General features: G+C 44.3%; 1 protein-coding gene, 1 long non-coding RNA gene and 1 pseudogene across 3 annotated transcripts in view; 1 reads left to right on the top strand and 2 right to left on the bottom strand.

Annotated features, from left to right (window-relative positions):
- The window catches only part of Asxl2 (ASXL transcriptional regulator 2), an 81461-nt gene extending 77005 nt beyond the window's left edge, over window positions 1-4456 (bottom strand). The window contains exon 1 of one of the 2 annotated variants that reach the window (XM_085830164.1): window positions 4022-4456. In XM_085830164.1, coding sequence (XP_085686290.1) covers window positions 4022-4078 — 57 coding nt within the window. In that variant the 5' untranslated portion in view covers window positions 4079-4456. The remainder of the gene's footprint in view (window positions 1-4021) is intronic. The other variant, XM_085830163.1, reaches the window with a different exon arrangement.
- A 164-nt stretch (window positions 4457-4620) lies between these two features.
- On the top strand, window positions 4621-15528 carry LOC147001089 (uncharacterized). The gene is made up of 3 exons (XR_015045154.1): window positions 4621-4736; window positions 9368-9460; window positions 15008-15528. It is a non-coding gene; the product is annotated as an uncharacterized LOC147001089 (long non-coding RNA).
- LOC110307099 (large ribosomal subunit protein eL34 pseudogene) lies at window positions 13530-14171 on the bottom strand (annotated as a pseudogene).
- Window positions 15529-17089: the final 1561 nt, after the last annotated feature.

The following is a 17089-nucleotide window of genomic DNA, read 5'->3' as shown; positions in this document are numbered from 1 at the left end:
TATATATGTATAGGGAGTGCACACTTGAGCTTCAGAAGTCCTAAATTTAATCCCAGCAACTACATAGTGGCTCACAACCATCTATAATGAGTCCTGGAGCTCTCTTCTGGCCTGCAGACATAGATGCAGACAGGAAGCTGTATACATAATAAATAAATAAATCTTTTTTAAAAAGGGAAAAAATAAAAGGAAAAAGCAGTAGTCAGCTCTGCAAATTTGAGATTGTTTTCTCAAGTTTTCATAATCTAGGAGCTACTGCTGTATCTCCTTTTGTAGCAAACACTTTTTAAAATTTTTGGAAATAGAATCTACCTACCTAGGCCAAACTGGCCTTGATATGAAGATATTTTTGCCTCTCCCACAAGATGCTAGATTGCAACCCTGTCCCAACATGGCCCTGTAGAAATTTTTAACTTAATATCCAATATAGTTATTTCCCTGAAGACTTTTTAAGTCAGGGTTTCTCTGTGTAGCCCTGGCCATTCTGGAACTCTCTCTGTAGACCTTGAACTCAAGAACTCTGCCAGACTCTGCCTCCCAAGTGCTGGAACTAAAGATGTGTGCCATTACTGCCTGACTCCAAAATAAGTTATTTTCTGTTCCACAAGGTAGGAGGTGTGTAGACTTTCAGGACAAACATATAAAAACAGGACAGAGGAATGGGAAATTGGCTCAATGGATAAAGCACTTCGAGAACAAATGTAAGGCCCAGAGTTCAGATGTCAAAAGACACAGAAAAGTCACCGTGTGGGGGCTCAGTGGACAAAGGCAGTCTTCCAGAAGGCCAAGGCTCGGCTCACAACCATCTGTAACTGTAGACTCTTCTGACTCCAGCTATACATGCGCTACAAAGACACATGCAAACAGAGCACCCATACACATAATACAAGTTTTAAAAACATTTTAAGTACAGGTGTTCATGGCGGCACCATCTTATAATACCAGTATTTGTAAAGTAGAGATGGGGGCAAGCTGGCCAGCTACTCATGCAAAGCAACTGGCAAGCTTCCATTTTAGTGACAGATCTTGCCTCAGTAAATAAAGAGCAGCTGAGAAAAGCACCTAATGTCATCCTCTGGCTCCCACACACAGATGTAGACACACATACATCCCTACTCACAAAAAGAGGCATAACCAGGCATGGTGGCGCACGCCTTTAGTCCCAGCACTCCGGAGGCAGAGGCAGGCGGATTTCTGAGTTCGAGGCCAGCCTGGTCTACAAAGTGAGTGCCAGGACAGCCAGGGCTACACAGAGAAACCCTGTTCCGAAAAACCAAAAAAACAAAAAAAAACAAAAACAAAAAACAAAAAACAAAAACAAAAAGAGGCATAAAAGTAAAACAAATGAGTCTTTACAAATGGGGAAGTGGGGCCCTTGGTGAGATAAGGTATCTTTCTGTACAAGTGCTCTTAACCACTAAGCCAGCTCCCCAGCCTACTTTCTGTCTTTTAAACACTATTTTTCACAAAGGTAGCTGGGGCACAAAATAAGCAAATATTATCATTGTAAGAAATCGAACTGGTGCAAAATTATTCTTCCTATTTGTCACAATTTCCTAACCATTAAACTATTTAATCCAAAAAGAATAATTCACAAGGCATTGTCGAGATTGTATCCCAGTTTAAGGCCAATCTGGTCTACATAAAGGGTTCTTAACTAGTAAGGGTTACTTACAGAAGGAGTCCGTCTTACAGAGACACAGACTGCTGAGATGCCTGCAATATGAATATTTTGAATGTTAAGGCCTGCCTAGACTGCAAAGTGAAACCTGGTCTCAAAAATTAAAGCCTAATAAATAAATAATGACATCATGAACACTTAAAATTAACTCACATAATTAGTTTGGGGTTTTGCATATTTTAACTAAAATCAAATCTCTTTCTTTTATTAAGAAATAAAAGCAATCATGAGGTGTCTCTAATGTAGAAAGTAAACTACTGTTGAAGAGAAACTCCTCACCACCAAAATGATAGAGTTGTCCCTTAGAGGAAACTACCAGTACAGTCACAAAGACATATTCTAAGTGGACTGGGGGTGTAGTTCAAGTGGTAGAGTATTTTGCCTAGAATGCATAATGCTCTAGGCTCTATCCTCAGAATCCATAAAACTGGGCATGGTGGAACCTGTCTACAATCCCAGCACTCAAGGGGGCAAAGGCAGGAAGATTGCTGCAAACTTTAGGCCATCATTTATTATGTGAGATGCTATCCTCAAAACAAACAAACAAACAAACAAACAAATGTATATAGGGAAAACATTCAACAAAAAAAGTACGTGGCTTATAAAAACAAAATACAGGTTGAATAAACAATATAATTCAAATTTGGGGAAACAAGACTAGGCAATAAAAGAATGAACTGACTGAGTTATTTTCATACTTTTCTAAATTTCTCCATGACGAACATTACTTTTGAATTCTGCAAGTCTCATTTAAAAAATAAACAAGGAGTCAGTCAGTGGTGGTTCATACTTTTAATCCCAGGACTTGGGAGGCACAGGCAGGGGGACCTCTGAGGTCAAGCTCAGCCTGGTCTATAGAGTTTCAAGGCAAAGAAACCCTTTTTCAAAAAATAAATTAATAAACAAACAATCCAGGATTATCGAGATTACTCAGTGGGTAACTGCGCTGGCCAGCAAGCCTGATAACCTGAGTTCGATCCTAAGAACCTACATCAACTCCTACAAGTTTTCCTATCACCTCTACATGCGTGCTCCATAGCCACGTACACACTCCATACGAATACACATCTTTTTTTAATTAATTAACTAATTAAATGTATGCAAATACACTGTTGCTGTCTTCAGACACACCAGAAGAGGGCATCAGATCCCATTACAGATGGTTGTGAGCCACCATGTGGTTGCTGGGAATTTAACTCAGGACTTCTGGAAGAGCAGTCGGAGCTCTTAACCACTGAGCCATCTCTCCAGCCCCCACACACATCTTTTTAAAGAGAAAATAAAACGTATAATTCATAAAGGTTCACGTATTAGAACCCACTATGTGGTCCACTATTAAAGAGGTTGAAATGCTACTAATGCTTGATGAAACTTCAATTTCTCCTTAAGGTTCCTTTTCTTCGTAAATACACGTTTTAAATTTTTCAAAACAAGGTTTCTCACAAATACTCATTGCTAAATGACTTTTAAATTCCATATAACAAAATTGGCGTGAGGGGCACTAATCATAACTTCATTGGTCCGGTCCACCTTCACTTGAGAAGAGAAGAGAAGAGAAGAGAAGAGAAGAGAAGAGAAGAGAAGAGAAGAGAAGAGAAGAGAAGAGAAGAGAAGAGAAGAGAAGAGAAGAGAAGAGAAGAGAAGAGAAGAGGAAAGGAGAAAAAGAAAGCCAATAAACTACACGTCCCACCATGCATTGCAGCCTTACTCAGAGTAGGTCTCTACGGAAACAGAAAAAAAAAAAAAATTCTCCGAGTCCCACCTGTTACTTCGTTTCTAAACACCTCCTGCACTTTCAGCTCCCACAGCAAACACAAAAGCCTCGTGACCTCACATTGGCTCCGGGAGCAAGATAAGCGGGGACCCGGGTCTGGCAGCACCTCTGCCTCGACGGGAGAACGCCACCGAGCTCAAGCGCTCCCCTCTCCTTTCCGGGGCTGGAAGCACGCACAAACCTCCTCCCGTCTGCATCCAATCGGGGCTCTCCGAGGCGCACAAGGGAGAAGAACCGGTTACTGGGCAAGCACAACACATACTGGGCCGAGACAAGGGCTAACAGTGTAGGGGCGACAGCGACATGACCCCGACAGGCAACCTCACAACACCGAGGAGGTCCGGTCGTAGCCATCGCGAGAAGCGGCAGTCGCGCGACGGATCCCTCGCGCCGACGCCTCGGTCTCCTCACGGCTCTCCAAACGCGCCCGTAACTGCCGCTCTCTGCGCGCGCTTTCCTGATCCTCAACCCGGTCGCGGGGCCAAGTGACCTCCCTTGCCTTGCGACGGGTGGCCGGCGAGAAAACGAACTCCTGCCAGCCTTTCTCTCTGCTCCCTCCTCCTTACCGTCTTGGCGGCCTCCGCCCAGGTCCTGCCCTTCTTCCTACGGCCCTTTTCCCTCATGTCGGTTCTTGAACTGACTGGGAGGCTTCCGTGCCCCGGCTCCGGCTGCGTTCCCTCGCCTGCTGCGCCCTGCACTGCTTTTCCCGCGGTGCCAGGAAAGGTGGGAGAAAGGGGAAGTCCGACCGGAGAAGCAACTCAGCGAGGAAGCGGTCGCGGAGGCGCGCAGTGGCGGGGGTAGGGGGCTCTACGGGGTGGCCGGTCCTGCTGCCGCTGCCACTGCTACCGCCGCTGCCATATTGGGTTCTTACTGTACAAGCAGCTTCTGTGGTCACGTGACCCCTCCCGCGCGGCCGTCACTACTGTACGCTGCAGGCCGCGCGAACGAGCGCGCACTTGCGCGCGCCCCCAGCCTCCGGGTCGGAGCCGGCAGGCTGCAGCAGTTAGCCACGCCCCTGCACTTCCGGTGTCTGGGCCTCGAGCGCTTGCGCAGGACGGAGAGCTGCTCAGGGTCTGTGGGTCGGATGTCTAGTGGTCACACCCGCGGGGAAGATCTTCTAGCGGAAACGGAATCTGCTCCTTTCGGGAAAGGCTGATTGCGCGGTTACGTGCAGCGTGTGTTGAGGAGTGGCTCTGGAAACTTAAAGAGCCCGACGATCAAGTGATCTTGCCAGCTACCGTTTTAATCAACATGTTTTATTTTGTTGTGGTACAGGCTCAGGTAAGGCGGACCTTAAACTCCGAACTTCTGTCTCCCATTACTGGTAATTACAGGCATGCATCACCTTGCCCTCAAGTTCATTTTTTACAAAGCTTATTTTTTTGAAGACGTACAGCGTGCAGTTCTTGTCTTTTATTAATCTGGTTAATAGATGAGACAGGTTAGATTGATTTGCCAACTCTCTAGTATAGGATGTGAATATACCAAAAACTAAGTTGTTAGCTCACAAGCCTTGTCTAGCAAAGTAAAGAGACTTTTTTTAGGCCAACAGAAACCACGTTTATGGACTGGAGAGATGGCTCAGAGGATAAGTACACTGACTATTCTGGTGGTTCAGAGTTTAAGTCTCAGCAACCACATGGTGGCTCACATCCATCTGTAATGAGATCTGATGCCCTCTTCTGGTGTGTCTGAAGACAGCTACAGTGTACTCATACATAAAATAAATCTTTTTAAAAAAGGAGTTTAGAAATCGCATTGTGCTTTTACATGTGATTGGTATCATCAGAGAAGTGTGTTTTATCTCCCTTGGCACAGAGCCTATATGTATCAGGAATCCGTTAAATATTTGTTGAATGGTTCAGCTATGTCTAGTCAAGAAACTATTCATTATTGGTAATGTCAGTAACACCCTCCTGAATATCTGTTCTTGTAAACAACATAGAAGAGAATGCATAGGGGCTAGGGATGTGGCTTAATGCAATATCTCCGCCTCCCATGGGTACTGGGGATTGAACCTTCAGGCTAGCATAAGCCTTCTACCACTCAGCTGTACTCCAGCCATTCTGTTGTTTTTTACATAAGCAGGGCCTCCCTAAATTATCCAGACTGTTCTTGAATTCGTTCTGTAGCTTGGACAAGTGTATACAATTTCTATCTTCATGCACACCAGAAGAGGGCATCAGATCTCATTACAGATGGTTGTGAGACACCATGTGGTTGCTGGGAATTGAACTCAGGACCTCTGGAAGATCAGTCTGTGCTTTTAACCGCTGAGCCATCTTTCCAGCCCCAAAACTTAGGCAAGTTTTGACCTTGCAACCCAAATTATTCAGCCTCCATAGTACCTGGGATTGCAGGCCTTCACCATGAAGGCACATCTCTAGTGATAACCTGTTATCTAGAATGTAGGCGCTCCCTAGATGGGTTCCAGCAGTTCATAGAATCCCTTATTGTTGGCAATATTTTCTCTGTCAAAAGCTGTGTCATGGTGCATCCTTGTCATCGAAGCACTAAGAAGATTAGAAGCTTGGGTTATCCATAAGGTCTGCTACAGAGCAAGTTCCAGACACTGTCTCAAAAAAGAGCCATCAACAATGTGTGTGTGTCTGTGTCTGTGTGATAAATTCCTTTTTTTGCTTTTTAAAACGGCCTCTCACCAGGCAGTGGTGGCACACGCCTTTTAATTCCAGCACATGGGAGGCAGAGGCAGATGGATTTCTGAGTTTGAGGCCAGCCTGGTCTACAGAGTTCCAGGGCAGCCAGGGCTACACAGAGAAACCCTGTCTCACAAAACCAAAACAAAACAAAACAGAGTCTCTCTTTGTAGCCCCAGCTTTTCTAGAACTTTGTATGAAGACTAGGCTAGATTCGAACTCACAGAGATCACGTGCCTCTGCCTCCTAAGTGTTGGAGCATCACACCCAGCCTACAATTAGATTTTTTTGAAAAAAAAAAAAATGATAACCTTTCCTCTATGTTTGGATCGTTGGTGTTCTCTGGGCATGGGGTTTTGTTTACCACCTGAGGCTCCTGAGCTTCCTGCTCCTCCTGGAGCAAATGTTGCAATTTGGAGGAAATATTGCAATTGGAAGGGATATGCCCTACAGCAAGTGGCTGTATAGAACAAAACTAGACAGATTGGCCTTGGCCAGAATTCCCATCTGACTATTACACATGTGGGAACCTGGACATACCACTTCACCTTTCAGTTTTCTCTGCTAGGGTGTGTCTCTGTCTGTCTCTGGCTCTCTGTGTTTGCTAAGGTGTCTGTGTGATGAGAAACTAAAGCAATGACTTTAAGCAGACTGGACTGCTGGCGGCTAAATGCTGCAGGCCTGGAGGAAACAGGAAGGATGGTGGAGGAACTGGAGGTAAGCCAGAAGGATCTGGGGACAGCCTGTCTCTGTGACTCCTTAGTTAGCATGAGTTTGTCCAGCCAGAAGTCCTCAGCCTCTCCTACCCCACCTCCCTGAGGAACTTCACCATTCATTCTGAAGTTGTCTGAAATGTTGTTCATAGTCATAATGCTCCTCAGATACCAGGAATATTTTTAAAAGTTATTTTTGTTGTATTAGAGATTGAATGGAGGGCCTTGCTCATACTAGGTAAATGCTCTATATCTCTACCACGTAAATAGTTCTTATATACTCATTATAGATTTGTTTATTTTAGTATAGAATAGAGTATTCAGGGCATGGGGAGGGGAGTTAAGAGGGTAGTAGAGGCAGAGAGAGGGGGAGAGAAGGAGGGAGGAGAAGAAGAAGAGGAAGAAGAAAAGAAATAGAGGCTGGCCATGAACACTGAGAGAGAGGGGGAAGGGAATGGGGTGGGGGGAGGAAAAGCCCAAGAGGGAAGCAAGAGAATAAGAGAGTCCATTATAGATTTTTACATGGAGGGAGACATAGCCTGTACCTAAATAGGTTTAGATTCGTCCTGAAGTTATTATTCACTGATAGAACTTAAACAATTTTTTTTAAAGATTTATTTATTTATTGTATGAGTACTCTGCTGTTGTCTTTAGACATACTAGAAGAGGGCATCAGATCTCAGATGGTTGTGAGACACCATGTGGTTGCTGGGAATTGAACTCAGGACCTCTGGAAGAGCAGTCAGTGCTCTTAACCGCTGAGCCATCTCTCCAGCCCAGAACTTAAACAATTTTTAGAATATTTTTATTCTTTGAAATTTTCATTTAGCATATTTGGTCATATTTATCTCAACTTCTCCCCATAATTCCTCCCAGATCCACCACCACCTGCCTAAACTCCTCTAACTTCATATCTTTTATTTAAATCCATTGCCTCTAACATACACTGTCCATATAATTTTGGATGTGGGCCATCCATGAATTGTGGTGACACAGAAGCCACACCAAACAGAAAACTGATTCTTCCTCAGAGGCCACTAACTAACCATAGTTCTTCAGTTAGGGTTAGAGGGTAATTTATTTAGATTTTTCAAGTCCTCGGTGATCTCTCTAAAGATGGACTGATTGATTCAATGAATATTCATTTTTATGTCAGGCATGATATTTCAAGCTTGTCATCATATTCATGGAGGCAGAGACAGGAGAATTGCTATTAGGTCCGTGCCAGCCTGGCCTACACAGTAAGTTTCTAAACTGTTTGGACTATATAACTAGACCTGTCTGCAAACAAACAAAACCACAAAGTTTATTTTTAGCAAGGTATGGTGATGCATGCTTGAAGTCCTAGTGACTCAGGATGGCTTGGGCCCAGCATTTCAACGCCCTGTCCCAAGAAATACAACAAAACCAAACACAGAGGCACACGATTGTCATGTCAACACTAGGAAGGTTTCTGTTAGAAAAACAGAAAGGAATGGGCTAGAGAGATAGCTAGATTTAAAAGGACTTGTTGTTCTTCCGAAGGACTTGGGTTCCTAGTACTTTGTGATGGTTTGTATATGCTTGGGCCAGGAAGTGGCACTATTAGGATGTGTGGCATATTTGGAGTAGGTGTGTCACTATGGATGTGGACTTTAATACTCTAGTCCTAGCTCCCTAGAAGTCAGTCTTCTCACAGCAGCCTTCAGATAAAGATGTAGAACTCTCAACGGCACCTGCCTGTCTGGTGCTGTCACACTCTGCTTTGATGATAATGGACTGAACCTGTGAGCCAGCCCCAATTAAATGTTGTCCTTATAAGAGTTGCCTTGGGGGCTGGTGAGATGGCTCAGTGGGTAAGAGCACCCGACTGCTCTTCCGAAGGTCCGAAGTTCAAATCCCAGCAACCACATGGTGGCTTACAACCATCCGTAAAGAGATCTGACTCCCTTTTCTGGAGTGTCTGAAGACAGCTACAGTGTACTTACATATAATCAGTAAATAAATCTTAAAAAAAAAAAAAAAAAAAAAAGAGTTGCCTTGGTCATGGTGTCTGTTCACAGCAGTAAAACCCTAAGATATATCCAGATCAGGTGGTTCTCAATTGCACAATTTCAATTCCAGCTCCAGAGCATCTGATGTTCTCTTCTGAACTCCAGAGGAAACTGTGTTCGTGTGTGTTTAACCACACCAGGACATGTGGGTTGCTTTTGTTTTTTTTAAGATTTATTTATTTATTTTCATGTATATGAGTACACACTGTAGCTGTACATATGGTTGTGAGCCTTCATATAGTTGTTGGGAATTGAATTTAGGACCTCTGCTCTCTCCAGTCAACCCTGCTCGCTCAGTCCCTGCTCGCTCGACCCAAAGATTTATTTATTATAGATAAGTACACTGTAGATGCACCAGAATAGGGCATCAGATCACATTATGGGTGGTTGTGATCCACCTTGTGGTTGCTGGAATTTGAACTCAGGATTTCCGAAAGAGCAGTCAGTGCTCTTACCCGCTGAGCTATCTTACCATCCTCCAACATGTGGATTTTTTATTTGTTTGACAGGGTCTCTGTATATAGCTCTGGCGGGCCTGCAACTTACTATGTCTGGTCTCAAACTCACAAATATCCACCTGCTTCTGCCTCTTGGATTTAGAGGTATGTACCATCATCATTCCAGGTTGGAATAATTTTTTTTTTTTTTTTTTTTTTTTTTTTTTTTTGGTTTTTCGAGACAGGGTTTCTCTGTGTAGCCCTGGCTGTCCTGGAACTCACTTTGTAGACCAGGCTGGCCTCGAACTCAGAAATCCACCTGCCTCAGCCTCCCAAGTGCTGGGATTAAAGGCATGCGCCACCACGCCCGGCTTGGAATAATTTTTAAAAAGAGTGCTTACTGATTATTTGTGAAAGACTATGATTTAAATGTTAAGAATGGGGCTGGATGGGCTGGTGAGGTGGCTCAGTGGGTAAGAGCACCCGACTGCTCTTCCGAAGGTCCAGAGTTCAAATCCCAGCAACCACATGGTGGCTCACAACCATCCATAACGAGATCTGGCGCCCTCTTCTGGAGTGTCTGAAGACAGCTACAGTGTGCTAATGTATAATAAATAAATAAATCTTTAAAAAAAAAAAAAAAAGAATGGGGTTGGAGAGAAGGCTTAGCGGTTAAGAGCCCTGGCTGCTCTTCTAGAGGTCCTGAGTTCGATTCCCAGCAACCACATGGTGGCTCACAACCGTCTGATGCCCCTTCTGGTGTGTCTGAGCTACAGTGTACTCATAATAAATAAATAAATCTTAAAAAAAAAAAAATGTAAGAATGCAGAAGTATACCAGACACACAGGGCTCTGTAGTCATGAAGCTTTATTTGACTGAACATAGGGAGAAGTTAAGGCAGTATCAAAACTTGTGTTGAGGAACCAGACTTGGTGCTGTGTGCAGTAGGGTTGGGATTAAAAACAGCTTTGGCCACATACCAAGTATGCGTGAGACCGCACTGAGCCACATAAACCCCCCTCCTTAAAAATAAGGCTGGAGAGATGGGTGGCCATTAAGAGCACTGACTGCACTTGCAAAGGATCCAAATTCAGTTCCCAGCACACCCACATGAAATCAACAGCTATCTGCAATTCCAGTTGCAGGGGTTCTGATTCCCTCTACAAGCCTCTCTGGGTATCCACATGCACGTGGAATACACAGAGCATGTGTATTTCTTAGAGATTCTTAAAACCTCAGGTGGTGGTAGCACATTCCTTTAATCTTATAACTCAGAGGCAGAGGCAGGTCCGGGCCAGCCTGGGCTACAGATAGAGTTCCAGAACTGCCAGGACTACACAAGAGAAACCTTGCCTGGAAAAAAGACAAAACAAAAAGCCTACTAGTTAATATGCTAATGTGTGACTGGGTGTGAGCACCCATAAGTCACAAAGAAAGCCACTGGAAATTTGACATTAAGTTGAAGTAGAAGACAGAGAAGACAAGGTACCAACCTTGTAAAGAGCAAGACATGGAACATTCCAGCAGTTTTCAACCTATGGGTCACAACCCCTTTGGCAAACCTCTACTTCCAAATATACTTACATTACAATTCATAACAATAGCAAAAGGACAGCTATGAAGTAGCAACGAAAGTAATTTTATGGTTGGAGGCTACCACAGCATGAGGAACTGCATTAAAAAGTTGTGGCATTAAGATGTTGAGAACTAACTGAGCTAAAGGGAAGGGGACATGTGAAGACACTGCCACAGCAGAGAGTCCCTATGACCATCAAACAGGAAGGCATTTTTAAAAAAGAGTCTAGTGGAAAAGGATGTGGGAAGAGTGGAGAAGTGCAGGCTTGGGGAAGTTGACAAGATGGAGCTTACAGAGAACAGGGACTGTATGATGTAGTTGTCTTAGAGAACAGGAGAAAGCATACTGGGAGAAGTGTAGTAAGGTTGGTTGGCAGCCTAGAGAGCCATCCTAAGATGTGTGGTCTTGAATTTAAACTAGAATGTGCTCACATTGTTTGAAGGGTAAATAAAATGAATGGAGGTTTCTGATTTAGATACTAAAAAGTTAACTAGCTATCATTAGAGGCAGAATATATTGAAATAAGGAAAATTAAGCCAATCTAGTCCCCTTGATACTGTTGGCAACCTAGAGGAGAGATAAGTAATGCACCATGTGGGGCTGGCAGGGTGGCTCAACAAGTACTGGTGCTGACCACCAAGTCTGTTAGCTTGTGTTGGATCCTACAACCCATACAATTGGAGGAAAGAACTGATTCCTGTAAGTTGCCCTTTGATCATTTGCATACCATGGCGTATGTGCATGCACACACACACATACACACTTAATAAAATGTTACAATCAAAAATCTTTTAGTAAAATACTGTATCTTCTAATTGTTGATTAAAGATTAAAAGTTTTTTGGTTTGGGGAGTTTTTTGTTCATTGTTTGTGTACTGGCTAGTTTTGTGTCAACTTGACACAGGCTGGAGTTATCACAGAGAAAGGAAATTCAGTTGGGGAAGTGCCTCCATGAGATCCAACTGTAAGGCATTTTTTTCTTTTTGGGGGGGTGGGGGGGGTTCGAGATAGGGTTTTTGTAGTCCTGGGTGTTCTAGAACTCACTCTGTAGACCAGGCTAACTTAGAAATCCGCCTGCCTCTGCCTCCCAAGTGCTGAGATTAAAGGCGTGTGCCACCATGGCCTGGCTAAGCCATTTTTTTCAATTGGTGACCAAAATGGGGGGTGGGGAGGCCCATTGTGGGTGTTGCCATCCTTGGGTTGGTAGTCTTGGGTTCTATTAGAGAGCAAGCTAAGCAAGCCAGTAGGAAACATCCCTCCATAGCCTCTGCATCAACTCCTGCTTTCTGACCTGCTTGAGTTCCAGTCTGGACATCCTTTGGTGATGAACAGCAGTGTGGAAGTGTAAGCTGAAGAACTTGCTTCTTGGTCATGATGTTTGTGCAGGAATCGAAACTCTGACTACGACAGTTTGTTTTGGCAGGGAAGCAAGGTCTTATTATATAGCATAGCTGTCCTGGAACTTAGTGTGTACACCAGTGACTTCCACTGGTTAGCTTTAAACTAACAGAAATTCACCTGCCTCTGCCTCCCAAGTGCTAGAATTAGAGGTGTGCACCACTACACCTGACTTAAAGATGTGTCTGTCTTTGTTTTGTTTTCTTTGTTGTTGCCTGGATTTTTGGGGGATTGTCTGTTTGTTTTTTGGGTTTTTTTTGTTTTGTTTTGTTTGAGTCTCATAATACAGGATAGCCTTGAACTCACTTTGTAGCAGAGGATGACCTAGAACTTCTTTCTGATCCTTCTGCTTCTACCTCCTGAGTTCTAGGATTACAGATTGATCCACTAAGGAGTGGCAAGGATCAAACCTAGGCTTTTTTGTTTGTTTGTTTGCTTTTGTTTTTCTGAGACAGGGTTTCTCTGTATAGCCCTGGCTGTCCTGGAACTCACTTTGTAGACCAGGCTGGCCTCGAACTCAGAAATCCGCCTGCGTCTGCGACCCCCCCCAGTGCTGGGATTAAAGGCGTGTGCCACCACGCCCGGTAGGCTTTAAGCACAATACACACATTTTCCAGCTGAGCCACCCTAACCCTGTAAGGTTTTCTTTGAAAGTGCATTTATTGCATTTGGATATTTTTAGCCTGAGTGTCTATGTACACCTGATACAAAATGCTATGATTTTTGCTGTTGTGGTCTAATAAACTGGAAGCAAATCTATTCAGTCTCTGGTAGAATCACTTCCTTGTTTTCCAAATACAGGAACTTGGCTCCTCTTCATGTTTCCACAAAACTTCCTTTTTTCCCTTTTGAGACATTTTTTCGTCTTGTATGTCAGGATGGTTTAGAATTGGCTATGTACCCAAGGATTGCCTCTACTTCCTGGCCTTTCTGCCTTCATCTCCTCAATGTTTCGACTACAGGTTTTATCCTGTTCTCCTGTAGACAGATATCAGAGGTAAACCTCTCAGATCGTTCCTTAAGTGTCTTCCACCTTGCTTTTTTTTTTAGACCAAGTCTTGATTTTTATTACTTAAAAATTTTGCATATCGGGCCTGGTGAGATGGCTCAGTGGGTAAGAGCACCCGACTGCTCTTCCAAAGGTCCAGAGTTCAAATCCCAGCAACCACATGGTGGCTAACAACCATCCGTAAAGCGCCCTCTTCTGGAGTGTCTGAAGACAGCTACAGTGTACTCATAATAAAAAAATAAATCTTAAAAAAAAAAAAAATTTGCATATCTATTTTGCTTTCTGACTCTGGGCTTGTGCCTTCAACACTTTCACAACGATTTTCTGCTGAGGAAAGCCCACTTGATCCCTCACGGACACACTTGGCGCACATGGACCCACCATAGGCCCTGCTGATGTGCTTCTTTGTCTTAGACAGTCTCTATAAGGACTTTGGGTCTCACAGCAGGAACCCCTTGCAGTTTGCCTGGGCATACACCACATGTGGATTTCTGAGCTTTCCCAACCTTCTTGGTGTAGAGGTAAACAATCCTGTTGCCAGGGGTTCAAGACAGCCTAGTTTTGTTAGAGGCTGTGTTGTAGGAAAGCCTACGGCAGTATGTCAAATGCTGGACCATCCTGAGTGCCTCTAAGCACCGTCCCTGGAAGAGGAAAAGCCCACCTTGCTTTTTGAAGCATGGTCTCTCATTGCCCTGAAACTTGCTGGTGAGGCTAGGCTGATTGGCCAGCAAGCCCCAAGGGCACTGTCTCAGTCTTCCTAGCACTAGGATTAGAAACAGATGCCACCACACCACAGCTGGCTTGTTTACCTAGGTGTTTACATGAGAATTGAACTCACAATTTTACTGTTTTGGTAGAGGATGGGGGTGAGGGTTGTTTGTTCATTTTAGGCTTTTCTCTGTATAGCACTGGTTGTCCTAGAATTCACTCTGTAGACCAGGCTAGCCCTGAACTCACAGAGATCTGCTATCTCCCAAGAACTGGAATTAAAGGTGTGTACCACCATCTGGCTTGGACTCAAGTTTTTATACTTATGAAGCAAGCACTTTACTGAGTACATTATCTTCCTAGTCTGTCTCTGTCTCTTGAGACAGCATCTCACTGGAACTCACTATGTAGGCCAAGATGGACTTGAACTCCCAGAGATCCACATCCTCTGCTGCTCCAGTGCTAGAATTGAAGGTGTGTGCTGCTTTCATGCCTGGCCTTTTATGTTTTTGAGCACTCAAAAAATATTCTGGTAGCCTGCCAAGATATTCTGAAATGTCAGTTCACGACATTTGGTACCAGGGAGCAACACTGTACCCTAGGGCAGCACTTCTGTTGTATTCTTTCTTATAAAGCAGTAATGGGGGAACTCACCCTGGGACTTCCTGTCATTTCATCTCATTGATCTCTTTAGAAAAGTCTTGCTCTAAGCTTTGGAAATCCTGATAGCTGAAAGGCATTGATTTAGAGCAGAATGAAGTCTGTGTGAGTGTAATAGGACAAACGAGCATAAAACATGTCATCACAAGGTTCCATCTCAGCTGCCTTCCCCATTTGGCTCTCTGGGTAGACCTGGTTCTGCAGCAGTCTAAAAGCTGGGAGGCAGCAGACTCTGATATGTGGCATCCTGACCCTGGGACAAAGACTTGTCTGCATCGAGACAATCTTGCCACTTCTCAGCCTCCAGGTTTATCCTAAGCTTGTCATCACACACTGACTGTCCTTTTCATTCCTCACAAGAGCCCTCCATAAAGGCTGGAAAGATGGATCAGTGGTTAGAAGAAGCCTTTATTTTTTTCAAGAAGATTCAAATCTGGTTTCCAGCATACTGAACAGCTTCTAACCACCTGTAACTCCAGCTCCAGGGGGTCTGACACTTCGAGCACCTGCACTCAGGTACACATACCTACACCTAACTAATAACAAAAATCTTATAAAGCCAAGTATGTGTGTGAGACACACCTTTGACTCCAGTGCTCAGAAGGCAGGGCCAGGCAGATCTCTTGAGTTCAAGGCCAGCCTGGTCTGCATAATAAGTTCCAGACCACCCAGATAGTACAGAGGTTAAAAATGTGTACTGTTGCCGGGCATGGTGGAGCACACCTTTAATCCCAGCACTCGGGAGGCAGAGGCAGGCGAATTTCTGAGTTCGAGGCCAGCCTGGTCTACAAAGTGAGTTAAAAAAAAGAAAAAGAGCTGGGCGTGGTGGCGCACGCCTTTAATCCCAGCACTCGGGAGGCAGAGGCAGGCGGATTTCTGAGTTCGAGGCCAGCCTGGTCTACAAAGTGAGTGCCAGGACAGCCAGGGCTACACAGAGAAGCCCTGTCTCGAAAAACCAAACCAAAACAAAAAACAAAACAAAACAAAAAAAAAAGATAAAGAAAAGAAAGGAAAATGTATACTGGTGGACTGGAGAGAGGGCTCAGTGGTTAAGAGCACCAACTACTCTTCAAAAGTTCCTGAGTTCAACTCCCAGCAACTACATAATGGCTTACAACCATCTGATGCCCTCTTCTGGTGTGTTTGAAGAGAACAATGGTATACTCATATACATAAAATAAATCTTTTAAATGTGTACTGTTGTTGCAGAGGACCCACGTTTGATTCCCAACACTCACAACTGTCTGTACTTCCAGTTCTATGAGGCCTGACTCTGGCCTTCTCTAGCACCAGTACTTGCACATACATAGATACACACACACACACATACCCCTAATTTAAAATACAACAAATCCTGAAAGACTAGTAAGGAGTCTGGGTAGGGCTGAAAGGGACCACTCCAACCAGGGGACAGAGAACAATGGCAAGCTCAAACAATATGGTGTATGGAGGGCACACAGAGGTAGAAAAGAACAAGTTCAGACCTAATGTCAGGTTCTGATAGACCCACCTGTAGTGGCTATTCCTGGTTATCAACTTGACTATATCTGCAATGAACTACAATCCAGAATTGGAAAGAAGGCTCACAGGTGATTCTAATCTGGAGGCTGGGAGATACAAGTTTCTGACCTGGATCTTGGTGTGGAGATCTTGAGGCATAGTGACTATGGACTCCAGAAGATTAAGATAGGGAGATCTCTGAGTTCAAGGTCATCTGGAGGCACACACCTTTAATCAGGGCTACACTTCTGATGGAGACCTACATAAGGACATTGGAAGAAGGAAGATTTACTCTCCTTCAACTGCTTGCCTTATGGGACTGAGCAACTGCTAGATCCTTGGACTTCCATTCATAGCTGCTGTTGACCGATGTTGGAAGTTGGACTACAGACTTAAGTCATTAACTATAGCCGCCTGAAGCCGCCTGTGGCCACACTAACTGGGTTCCTGAGTGGGAGGCCTGAGCTGTATGGAAGGAAATGAGAGAAATAATGGGGGCCAAGATATGTTTCTGTTCAAGACCCCCAAGCTTACTAAGAGTCTGTGCATATAAAGGGGGAGCCCCATTCCCAGCCAATCCATTCTTGGTACCTGTTGCCAGCCTTTAGGTGACCTGCCAGATGCTGTCTCCCAAATATCTCAAGGGTCTCTTAGCAGGTAGCAGTGTCTTGGAGAAGAGCAGCAGCAGGTGACAGAACAATAGAGCCATCTAGGAAGGCTCCACCCCAGGTGGTCTCATTCTCAGTGGCAGCAAGGTCAAAACCAGCCTACTGAAGGCTGGGGGAGGCTACAATTCCTTCCTAAATATATAATAAAAATTAGCTGGACTAGGGCATAAATTTTATTTATGCTCCATAGTCCTGCCTGGGAATTATGGTGGCTGGCAGCAGCGCCTGGTTTGGGGACTCAGATTTTCCATGAACTATTCTTATCCGTCAAGAA

Source organism: Mus caroli, unplaced genomic scaffold (genome assembly GCF_978045245.1).
Source record: "Mus caroli unplaced genomic scaffold, Mus_caroli_1 scaffold_14, whole genome shotgun sequence".
NCBI lineage: Eukaryota > Metazoa > Chordata > Mammalia > Rodentia > Muridae > Mus > Mus caroli.
Note: the sequence above shows the minus strand (reverse complement) of the source record. Positions and strands in the feature narration are given on the sequence as shown.